General features: G+C 52.1%; 1 protein-coding gene and 1 long non-coding RNA gene across 6 annotated transcripts in view; one reads left to right on the forward strand and one right to left on the reverse strand.

Annotated features, from left to right (window-relative positions):
• CAMSAP1 (calmodulin regulated spectrin associated protein 1) overlaps positions 1-7,840 on the reverse strand; it is a 96,599-nt gene extending 88,759 nt beyond the window's left edge. The window contains exon 1 of one of the 5 annotated variants that reach the window (XM_003911096.4): positions 7,298-7,840. In XM_003911096.4, the coding sequence (XP_003911145.2) occupies positions 7,298-7,457 (160 nt within the window). In that variant the 5' untranslated portion in view covers positions 7,458-7,840. The remainder of the gene's footprint in view (positions 1-7,297) is intronic. The other 4 variants (XM_009187864.4, XM_021927057.2, XM_009187860.4 and 1 more) reach the window with 4 other exon arrangements.
• Positions 7,841-10,258: 2,418 nt separating this feature from the next.
• Positions 10,259-11,529, forward strand: LOC108582297. The gene is made up of 2 exons (XR_001895570.3): positions 10,259-10,485; positions 10,749-11,529. It is a non-coding gene; the product is annotated as an uncharacterized LOC108582297 (long non-coding RNA).
• The last annotated feature ends 832 nt before the right edge of the window (positions 11,530-12,361 follow it).

Raw genomic sequence — 12,361 nt, forward strand, 5'->3', positions numbered from 1 at the left:
CCGGTCAAAATGTAATGCCCAACTGAACTCATGTAGGTTTAATTCTTTTTGAGACAGGATCTTGCTCTGTCACCCAGGCTGAAGTGCAGTGTGACAATCATGGCTCACTGCAGCCTCGATCTTCTGGGCTCAACTGATCTTCCCACCTCAGCCTCCCAAGTAACTGGGACCACAGGCATGTACCACCATGCCCAGTTAACTTTTACGTTCTTTGTAGACACAGTCTCACTCTGCTGCCCAGACTGTCTCAATCTCCTGGGCTCAAGCAATCCTCCCACCTCAGCCTCCCAAAGTGCAGAGATTTCAGGTGTGAGCCACCACATTCTGCCCCCAGATACAAGTTTAATGTTGACTAGTTGAGTATGAAGTGATGGGAGGAGAGTGACTGGGGAATAGCAAACCACTCTAAGAAAAAGAGGGCCAGGTGTAGTGGCTCACGCCTGTAATCCCAGCACTTTGGGAGGCCAAGGTGGGCGGATCACGAGGTCAGGAGATCGAGACCATCCCGGCTAACACGGTGAAACCCCATCTCTACTAAAAAAAATACAAAAAATTAGCCGGGCATTGTGGTGAACGCCTGTAGTCCCAGCTACTCAGGAGGCTAAGGCAGGAGAATGGCGTGAACTCGGGAGGCGGAGTTTGCAGTAAGCCGAGATTGTGCCACTGCACTCCAGCCTGGGTGAAAGAGCAAGACTCCGACTCAAAAAAAAAACAAAAAAAAAGAAAAAGAAAGAAGAGGAGGACTAGGTGGGAGCTCAGGAAAGCCAGAAATAGAAAAAGCTCAAAGATCTTTCTTTCTTTTTTCTGAGACAGGGTCTCACTCTGTTGCCCAGGCTGGAATGCAGTGGTGTAGTCTCGGCTCACCACAGCCTCCGCCTCCTGGGTTTAAGCAATTCTCCTGCCTCAGCCTCCTGAATAGCTGGGATTACAGGCGCCTGCCACCACGCCTGGCTAATTTTGTATTTTTAGTAGAGACGAGGTTTCACCATGTTGGCCAGGCTGGTCTCCAACTCCTGACTTCAGGTGATCTGCCTGCCTCAACTTCCCAAAATGCTGGGATTACAGGCATGAGCTACCACGCCCGGCCTCAAAGATCTTTTCTGTAGTGATAACAAAAGTTACGAAAGCAGAAAAATACTACGAAATAATGACTAAATATTCTTGTCAAGGGCACCATCGTTCCTATGTCTGGGCTCCCCATGGCAGTCCAGCTGACCGTAACTCACCCTTGGCTGCCTCCCACACCCACTGTCAATCAGTCCAGCTCCATGGATTCAGCGTGTACATCTGCTGCTCTGTGTACCCTTCCTATTCCCTCTGCCGACAGACAGGCAAGTCCATCCGGGCACAGTGGACTCACTCACTCACTCAACTCATACCTGTGATCCCAGCACTTTGGGAGGCCAAGGTGGGTGGGAGCACTGCTTGAGCCCAGGAGTTTGAGACCAGCCTGGGCAACACAGGAAAACTCCACCTCTACAAAAAATAATAATAATTAACCGGACCTGGAGGTGCAGGCCTGTGGTCCTAACTGTGATCCTAGCTACTCGGGAGGCTGAGGTAGGAGGATCACTTGAGCTCAAGGAGGTCAAGGCTGCAGTAAGCTATGATCATGCCACTGCACTCCAGCCTGGGCAACAGAGCAAGACCTTGTCCCAAAAAAATACAAAGAAGAACAGCCAAGTCTTTGGCATTTCCAGCCTAACGACATCAGCTCTCAGGTAGTACACCTGTCTATGGCCTCTACCCACTCCAACCTGCTAAAAACATCTTCCCAGGCTCGCTCTCTCAGCACGACATCCCCCTACTTAAAAACCCTCCCAGGCACACATTATCAAAGAAATCCCCAGCCAACCTGAGCACCACAAACAATCTGGCCCCAGACTATTTTCCAAACTAATCACTTACTATTTCAGTCCACAAATCCTCCACCTCAACAAGGTTAATCTACTCAGTACACGCGAAGACACCTCTCCTCTGCACAGGGCTGCAGCCAGCCGCCCTCCCCTCTGTTCTTGGGGGCTAACCATTCAACAAGTATTTGAGCACTCTGTGCTGTGGACAAGCAGTAAGTGGGACAACCATAATCCCTGGCCTCACAGAGATGCACACATAACTAGGCAGCAGGTGGTTCTCAGGACACCTCTGCAGAGGAAAGGTCATGCTAGCTGGACCAACCAGCACCTCCCACAGTATCTAGTACCCCCTAACAGGTGCTCAGGAAGCATTTGAAGATGCTCTGTAACCTCCATCTTGGAAACACCCAAATCGCTTATCAAGAACAACCAAAGACGATTTAAATATACAATCTAAACTCAAAAACCAATCATCCGAACAAGTCATCACCTTCAGAAATGTGACAATGTGCTCACAAGTGTGCTGCCATCCAGAGCAGGCTCTTCACACCAAGACTCCAGCCACCGCTGCCCTCCTGCCAATGCAGGGAGGAAGAGGCACAGTGGCTTCATAGCCAGTTCTGGGGTTGGAAAGGGGCTCTGAGTACAGATTTCATTTTAACCCAAAGTCACTACAACGAAATATGGCGACCCTCTAGAGTTGATTACAAAGGGGTTTTGCTCATCACGTCAAGTAAGCAAACCGGAGTCTGAACTCTTCTTGTTGCCTACATAATGAAACTGCTGGTCCCTGAGATGGGGACTAAAACCCAGGCTTCACAGGCCACAGCATCCTCACACTGATTTCTTATTTCATAACATAGTTTCCAAATCCGTAGTTCAAATTACTCTACAAGACTGAGCAAAAAAGGAGGAGGGGACCAGACAACTCCTCCCAACAGTGTGCCTCTGGGCAGGCCATGTGGCTTCTGGGCAGGGCCATGTGCTGTCAGTAAGGTGAGGAGATGAACTCCCGAACCCTAAGCTCCCATCCAGTGCCCTAGGGTTCAGGGCAGCTTAGCTCTGCAAGCAAAGGGAAAACCTGGTTTCCACTGAGCTACACCACAACATCCTTGCAAAGAATGGAGTGCATGCTAGTACTTGCCCCGGGTTGTTTTTTAACATTGTCCTTGAGAGATAATAAAAGCTTGCTCTCCACATTGTCCCCTGAAACCAAGGTCTAGATACCTGAGTTTCCTAAGGGCATGTATAAAATGCACAGTGGCCAAGATCAACGCCAGGACTGCACTGCTCTAGTCCAGCATGCTATCCTGTAAAATAAACGGAACTTCAGCCACCCTTCTCAACTTCTTTCACCAATTTATTACAACTTTCACTCAAACATCATCACAAAATGTACTGACTAAGCAGCTTCCACACCTTCTTACAGACATTTTCAACCAGCCCATTTTCAACATGTCCAATACATTATTTCTTAAAAAAAATGAAAACACTGTCAATGAAACAAGAGAGTTACCAAAAGAAAGGGAGAGGGGGGCCGGGCGCGGTGGCTCAAGCCTGTAATCCCAGCACTTTGGGAGGCCGAGACGGGCGGATCACAAGGTCAGGAGATCGAGACCATCCTGGCTAACACAGTGAAACCCCGTCTCTACTAAAAATACAAAAACTTAGCCGGGCGAGGTGGCAGGCGCCTGTAGTCCCAGCTACTCGGGAGGCTGAGGCAGGAGAATGGTGTGAGCCCGGGAGGCGGAGCTTGCAGTGAGCTGAGATCCGGCCACTGCACTCCAGCCTGGGTGACAGAGCGAGACACCGTCTCACAATGAAACAAAAAAAAAAAAAAAAAGAAAGGGAGAGGGGACCTAAAAATAAAAGCCTAAGGCGGCCCACAATTCTTGGCTGTGGCCCCAGAGACAAATGAAACTGGAGGAAGTGTTTCTGCACAGCCATATGCCACAAGGCCTCGCCAAGGGCAAGCTCTCCTGAGCCTACCCACTTACTACAACGGCAGACTGGTGGCCCCAGGAACACCAAAACTCTCAAAAGGCAAATGCAAAGCGAGACAGCAGCCAGCCCTGGAGTTCCAGCATGCTTTCCATCTTTATACAAATGGAAGATGGGCCTTATTTAGCAACCTAATGAACAACCCTCTAACAAGTTAAACATTTAAGCCACTTTCACCATCACCCCCAAAAGCGATTTCCGATTAAAGCAGCCATATTGAAAGAACCATGTCCGATTAACTGAAAACTAAGCTGGAGAGGCACATGGAGACATTCAAAAGAAGAAACAGAGCAAAAGGTGCTGGAGTAGAAGAAGTGTTGGGGGGACACACACTATCCTACCAAGACCCCCTCCCCACTCAGTCTCTTACAAGACACAAGCACACTGGGTAATAGCGAATCTCACACCCAGGCTGTGACCAACCCCCCCCAACAACATAAATCACTTCAGCTGAGCTGAGGCAAGTCTTTCGGTCATCTGAATTGGGATCTCTTCAACCTGTAAATTTAAATAAAGATTCTCAATTTTTACACAGTTTTACACAGGACGGCCAAGTGCGGTGCCTCACCCTGTAATCCCAGCACTTTGGGAGGCCGAGGCAGGCAGATCACCTGAGCCCAGGAGTTCAAAACTAGCCTGGGCAAATAGACCCCATTTTTACAAAACTAAAAATTGTTTAAAGAAAACCCCCATGTCTACAAAAAAAACAAAAAGTTAGCCAGGCGTGCTGGTGACTACTCGGGAGGCTGAGGCGGGAAGATTACTTGAGCCTGGGAGGCAGAGATTGCAGTGAGTCGAGGTCACACCACTGCACTCCATCCTGGCCAACAGAGTGAGACCCTGTCCCCTACAGAAAAAAAAAAAGAAAAGTAAAAAAGAAAATTACACAGGAAGCTGAAGCAGGAGGATCACTCCAGCCCAGGAGTTGAAGACCAGCCTGGAAAACCCAAGCAGACTCCATCTCAAACACCTGGCCTCAAGTGATCGTCCCACCTTTGTCTCTAATTCACTAGAATTATAAATATAAATCACCACACCTGGCTTAATTTTTTTTTTTTTTTTTTTTTTTTTTTTTTTGTAATTACACACGCTCCCCTGTTCCCTCGGCAAAAAGAAGTGGAAACCAGCCAGGCGCGGTGGCTGACACCTGTAATCCCAGCACTTTGGGAGGCCAAGGCGGGCGGATCATGAGGTCAGGAGTTTGAGACCAGCCTGGCAATACGGAGAAATCCCGTCTCTATTAAAAATACAAAAACTGGCCGGGTGTGGGGGCGCACACCTGTAATCCCAGCTACTCGGGATGCTGAGGCAGAAGAAACACTTGAACCAGTAGGCAGTGGTTGCGGTGAGCTGAGATCGCGCCACTGCACTCCAGCATGGAAGACAGAGACTCAGTCTCAAAAAAAAAAAAAAAAAAAGAAAAAAAAAGTGGAAACGAGACCTCCTGAAATCAGGGTCTGATGTGCAAAGGCACTGCCACCCACCAGGAAGGGGCACTCCAGTCTCAGCTCCTAAGATGGTATCCAGTCTTCCCCAGCTCCTGTTCGTGTTTCTTTTCTTTAAATGCCCACCTTTTAATAATTCCAAAACTCGAAAGCCCATTTTAGTATAAGATTCTGAATTCATCATCTGATGAGTCAACAAGTATTAAAGAGTGATCTGGTACCGGAACTGAAACTAGACGAACCCAATACTAACACAGAGACATGCATATTTATTGCTGGACGGCTGACAAATTCCATGCTGAATGCCAAAACTAAATGCAACGACATAAAAATGCATGCACCTTGCTGAAGAAATTGGGAAGCAGATCATGAAAGTTCTTTTTATAGCAATTTGTCTAACATCCGCTGCCTGAGCCCTCAGCCCTCTCCACATATAAAATCTTAAAAAAACATGCAGGAGTAAAACTTTGTGCTCGGACCCCAGAAGCCATGCCCAAGAATGCCCTGGGCTCCACTGCATCTGCGGGAGCCCAGCCAGCGCCCACAAGCAGCTGCGGTGGACGGGCCTCGGTGGGACACTCCCACAGCAGCGGAAAATACAGTGGAAAAGTATAGATGAAGTCGAGAAGAACCTAAGAACACAACGTGGGATAATGGAATAGCAAAAGCCAGTCTCAGAAAGAGACATCACTGGCAAAGGTGTAAAAACTATAGTGGTGTAAGCACATACGGCAAAATACAAAGAAAAGCAAAACAGTGAGCAACACAAGGTGTGAGGCAAGTGAGCTCATGCAACCGGCAGTGACTGCAAGATAACCAAGGTCTGCTCTCGGATGGTTGTTTGCACCTGACTCAGGTTTTATACATACATCTTACCAATTCCGTTCTCAAAAACTCATGTGAAGTCTTGGATGTAGCAGTGTTTCTTCATCATTACAACACAGAAACTAAGGTTCCACTGAGCCAGTAAACAAGAGCTGTAAAACTGAAAACTATCAAAGAAAGGAAAAACTCTTTCCCAATTACTACTTACACAGTACAAAAACCAGTTTGAAATAAGGCGAGGTATTTAATCCCTAAAACTTACAAAACGCGTTTGTCCTTATGACTAACTAGAGTCTAGCTGGGGCACAGGCCACTGTCAAACAGGGTAACGCCTGCTCAGCGTTTTCCAAACTGGTCAACTGAACTCCTCTCTGGAATGGCTCTCTGTCTCCTTTAGTCATACTCTAAAAAGGTTAATTTTTCACCAGGATAAAGGCAAATTGTTGAAGAATGCTTCAAATGAAAAGAGGATTACAGAAATATTAACCCTTAATATGGTACCTGAAACAAAGCACCTGAAATTAATAAAGAAGTCAGCCACTTATGAGAATCACCAGGTCTGTCCTGTTCCCAGGGCACGAAACAGAAGCGTCTTAATCCACTAAGCACATTAGGGCCTAACAAATTGGACTCGGTAACAAGGTTACCTAGTTCTTCCAAACAGGAATTAAGCAAAGGGGATCATTATGATTAAGCACAATCCGCGGAATACGCAATTTCTAGTTGGGGAATTCAACAGCTGATGGATGGTAAGCATCAAAATTCTTAACAAGTGAAAGGCTCGGAATCACAGGTCCAGCACTTGGCGATGCCCGGCGCGCTGGGAAGCGGCGTCTCAGACAGCGGCCCCGCGTCCCCATGGTCCCTCCCTGCGCCCAAAACCGGGCAGGCTCCCTCCCGCCGCCGCCGCCGCCAACGGAAGGCTGGGGGCACTCCCGAAATAGGAGCGGAAGCCCCGACCCACGCCGCCCTCCGCCGCGGGGACGCCCACTCGCCAGGTGACCGCGTCCCCACGCTCCGCGTTGCCCGGGCGCCGCCGGGATCTCGGAGGCGGCCAGCCCAGCCCCGACCCTGTGCGGACGCGGCACAAAGGCGCGGCGCGCGGACCCCGACCCGGCCCGACCCCGGCCGCGTCCCCCGGCCCCGGCCCGCGCCCCCCGCCCGGCCCACCTCGGCCGTAGGCCTTGGCGCAGATCCACTGCAGGTTGGCGGCGATCTTGGCGCGCGCCGCGTCGTAGCGGTCCAGGGGCACGAGGTCGGCGGCGCCGTCCGGCGGGGCCTCCATCTTCCTCCAGCCCTCGGCGGCGGCGCGGCCGCCCGCGTCCACCATCTGCAGACAAAGGGCTGAGGCGGCGGCCCGGCCGCAACAAAGGCGCCGCCGCCCCTCGCCGCGCGGGGCCCGGTGCGCCCCGAGCCCCCACTCGGCCCCGCAGCCGGCCCGCCGGGAGGGGCGCCCGAGCGCGGCCCCCGCCTCACCTCACAGCCGCCGCCGTCGCCGCCCCCGCGGCTGCTGCATGCTGCGGGCGCCGAGCCCGGGCGGAGGAGGAGCCGGGAGGCCACCCGGCCCCAGAGGGCGGCGGCAGGAGGGCGCGGGCCGGGGGCGGAGGCGGGGGCGGGCGCGGGCCGGGGGCCGGTGGCAGCGCGTGCGCGGCCCCGGGTGAGCGGCGGCGGCGACAGCCGCTGAGGCGGCGGCCAAGGAGCAGGAGCGCGCTCACCGCCGCGGCCTCCCGCACGGGCGCAGTGAGCTGCCGCCACGCCACCCATGCCCTCGGCCCACGCCCCAGCTGCTCTCCCTTCTTGCGCCCGCCCCGCCCCTTCCCGCAGGCGCACTAGGCACCGCCTGCAAGCTCGCGCCGGCCCCGCCCCTTTCCGCAGGCGCAGTAGGTGGCACCCGCCGGCGGTGCCGCCCGCCCGCTCGCAGGGCGCCAGTGAGGCGTCGACCCGCCTCTCTCCGCCCCCTTTCGCAGGCCCAATAGGACCCGCCCCGGTCCGCGCCTGCTCCGCTGCTTCCATCACGTTCTGAGGCCTGCGGTGCGGGGCGCGGGATCGGCGGCGCGGGGTGGGCGGAGTGGGTTGGCGGCGGGGACCCTGCTGAGCCTGCAGCAGCCATCTCTCCGTGCCGTGCCTCCTCCCCGGCCCTGGCTCGTCCCACCTCAGCCGCAGCCCGGCCCCCTGGCCGGCCGAGCTCTCGCCGCCTGCACCCTGGGGACCTCGTGGGTGTGGCCGGCGGCGACCTCGGCAGGCGACAGCCCGTGGACGGGCACCAGATGGACGTGCCACGGTCTCCAGGCCCCAGTACCGGTGCAGGGAAGATGGGCGTTTGGACCCCTGAGGCAGAAACAGGTGCAGCGCAGCCGGCGCATCCCCCGGAAGGGACGCTGACTTCGTTCCCCTGGAGCCTGCGTCGGGGCCCGCGCTGGGCTGAGAATTACGGGAACGCCGTGAGAGTTTGCATTCCGAGGATTTGGTCTGAGAACCTCATGGCCGGAATAGAGAACTGCCCCCGGGAGAGCCGGCCCACGTGCCGCCCACCGGCGCCTTGACTGCAGGGAGAGGTGGAGCTTCCCGGGAGCGGGCACCCGGCACGGGGCTCCCAACCTGTCTGTACCTGGTCGAGACACCCTGTGCCAGAGTCAAAGCGTGTAGGAAATGCCGAGTGCCCAGAGGACCCGGGCAGTCCATCATTCACATACCAACCCACGTGCAGGCTTCAATTCAGCGTTGAAGCCGTTTGGGGCTGGGCTTTTTTGATGACTTGAGTTGTAGTTTTTTGGTTACTAATTGAGACTCTTCACTTGTTATAGGTCTGTTGAGATTGTCTATTTTTTCTTGAGTCAGCCGTCTGAAAAGAACACGAGGTGGACAGGGCGGAACAGTCAAGGAAAGCCACAGGAGGAGGGCACTTATTTGAGCAAAGACCGGCGGGAAGTAGGCGTCGAGGGTGAGGATATCTGCAGAAGTGTCTTGAGCAGGGGGCACGGCAGACAGCGCCTCTGAGACATGAGAGCCTGGAGTGTAAGAAACAGCAGAGGCCGCTAAGTCGAGAACCCAGGAGCTGGAAGGACTGGTGGGAAATGGGAGGTGGGGACATGAAGGGATGCAGGCAGGTCCTGCACAGTCAGAACTGTGGCCCCTTCTCTGCAGGAAATGGGCAGCCTTCGGAAGACTGAGCACAGGGAAGGATGTGACTAAGTCTTTAAAAGGGTCATTCTGACTCCTGGGTGAAGAACAGACTAGGAAGGACTGAGAAGGAGGCAGGAGGCCGGAGGCCATCCACTGTCAGATGGGATGTGGAGTGTGACCCAGAAAGGTCAAGGGTGACTCCAAGGGCTTTTTGTATATTGATCTTTTATCCTGCAACCTTGTTAAACCCATTTATTAGTTCTTCTAGTCTTTTAGTGGCATTTATTAGTTCTTCTAGTCTTTTAGTGGATTCCTTGGGATTTTATACAAAAGCGTGTCATCTGTGAATAGAGAACATTTTACCTCTTCCTTTCTAATCTGGATGCCTTTTATTTCTCCTCCTTGCCTAGCTGCCCTGGCTAGAACCTCCAGTACAATATTGACTAGCAGCAGCGAGAGTGGACATCCTTGTCTTGCTCCTGATCTCAGATCCAGTCTTTCACCATTGGGTATGATGATAGCTGTGGGTGCTTCAAAAATAGGTTTTATCAGGCTGGGTGTGGTGGCTCACGCCTGTAATTCCAACCCTTTGGGAGGTCGAGGCGGCCGGATCACTTGGGGTCCAGAGTTTGAGACCAGCTTGGCCAACATGGAGAAATCCCATCTCTACTAAAAATACAAAAAGTTAGCTGGGGGTGGTGGCAGGTGCCTGTAATCCCAGCTAAAAGAGGGAAACTCCGTCTAAAAAAAAAAGGTACTTCCTCAACCTGATAAAACCTATTTTTTGTTTGAGACAGTGTCTCATTCTGTCACCCAGACTGGAGTGCAGTGGCTGGGTCTTGGCTCACTGCAACCTCTGCCTCCCAGGTTCAAGTGATTCTCCTGCCTCAGTCTCCCGAGTAGCTGGGATTACAGGCACACACGGCCACATCCAGCTAATTTTGTATTTTTAGTAGAGATGGGGTTTTACCATGTTGGCCAGGCTGGTCTTGAACTCCTGACCTCCAGTAATCCACCCCCCTTCAGCCCCTCAAAATGCTGGGATTATAGGCGTGAGCTACCACGCCCAGCCGAGGAAGTATCTTTTATTTCTAGTTTGTTGAGTGTGTTTATCATGAAAAGGTGTCAGATTTGGTTAAATGATTTTTCCACGTCCATTGAGATAATCATGGGTTTTTTTTCTTTGTTCTAGGAATGTGGTGTGTTACATTAATTGACTTTCAGGTATTGAAAAGGTATTTATCCCCTGCATTCAGATGAATTCCAGTTGGTCATAGAGTATCTCTCTTCCTGGATTCGGGTTAATGCAGTTTTTTTGGGTGATTTTTTTTTTAATCCATATTCGTCATAGATATTGGTCTGAAGTTTTCTTGTGGTGTCTGTGTCTGGTTTTGGAATTAATGTCCTACTGGCCTCATAAAATGAGTTGTAAGTGTTTTGTTTTTTTTTTTTTTTTTTTTGGAAGAGTTTGTAATTGTTATTAATTTTTTTCTTTTAGAAGATCGGTGTTCACTATACCATCCAGGCTGGTCACCAACTCCTGGCTTCAACTGATCCTCCCACCTCCAGCCTCCTGAGTAGCTGGGATCACAGGCACAAGCCAGTGGACTCAGCTTTAATTGTTTAAGTGTTTGGTAGAATTCATTATTGAAGCCATTTGAGTCTGGGCTTTTTTGATTACGAATTCAATCTCTATTTGTTATAGGTCTTTCCAGATCCTCTGTTTGTGTCTTTAGAGGAATTTGTCCATTTTATTTAAGTTACAGTGTTTTGGGCGTAAGCAATTTTAAGGAGAAAGTTATCCTTAACCAAGATGGAAAAGGTGAGGGCAGGGTATGCAGGGATTTTACCTCCCACCGGGTCCCTCCCACAAACTTCTCCTAATATAATACCGGCGGAGTTTGGGCTGTGGCTTTGGATGTGTGAGTCTCAGATGCCTGTTGGGCCCCCTCATGGAAACGCTGGTGAGTGGTTGGATGAACAACTTACCGGCGTGGCCCATGTTGGAGACTGGGAATTGTGACCACAGAGAGAGCCTTTAGAGCTGTCAGACAGGAAGAGGCACCAAGGAGCCATTGCTCAGGTGGAGGGGAAGTTGAGGCATGGTGCTTGGGCCTAGGGAGCCAGCCTGAAAGGTGAGAAGTCAGGAGAGGGGTCCCCAGCTTACGGCCTGGGAGCTGACTCAGATTTGGCGAGTGCAGGTTTTGTGGAATGGTGGTGTATTAGTCCGTTTTCAGAATGCTAATAAAGACACACCCGAGACTGGGCAATTTACAAAAGAGAGAGGTTTAATGACTTACAGTTCCACATGGCTGGGGAGTCCTCACAATCATGGTGGAAGGCAAGGAGGAGCAAGTCACATCTTACGTGGATGGCGGCAGGCAAAGAGCGAGAGTGGGCAGGGAAACTCGCCCTAATTGAATACTGTCAGATCTCGTGAGACTTACTCGCTATCACGAGAACAGCATGGGAAAGACCTGCCCCATTATTCAATTACGTCCCACCGGGTCCCTCCCACAACACGTGGGAATTCAAGATGAGATTTGGGTGGGGACAAAAGACAGGCAGGAGTTCTGAGGACGCGTATTTGGATTCCATGCCTGAGTTTGCTGTAAAGGAGAGCAGCGAGACAGGCATGGGGTGCAGAATGGCGTGTTTAAAATGGGAGTGATGACAGGTTCCCGTTGGAGTGATGCAGTAGACAGGATCTGATGATGGGGAGCAGGCATCGTGTGCCCTTGAGCAGGAGCCCAGCAGAGAGACCCTTTTTCCTCTTGTAGCAGAAGAGAAGGCAGCAGGGTGCAGGACTGAAGGAGGGTTGGGCTGGGCTGGGATGGGAGCCTGGCTGGTTTTCCCCTGGTGGCCCTGGAACTGGTTAAGGGCAGGGCAGGGCAGAGGCACGGCAGGTTGGAGGCACAGAAGGCCCGGGATAGTTATCTGGGCTGGATGTGGGGCAGTATTCTCACCTCCTTGGGGACATCCCTTAAGTGGACAGGAAGGCCGGGTGGTACAGGTGTATGTCCACTCACCAAGAACACAGGATGAAGGTGGGGCCTAGACAGTGGCTGGTTTGACCAGGGCAGAACAGTTGAGGGCGCATGTGAGGATCCA

Source organism: Papio anubis, chromosome 13, assembly GCF_008728515.1.
Source record: "Papio anubis isolate 15944 chromosome 13, Panubis1.0, whole genome shotgun sequence".
Taxonomy (NCBI): Eukaryota; Metazoa; Chordata; class Mammalia; order Primates; family Cercopithecidae; genus Papio; species Papio anubis.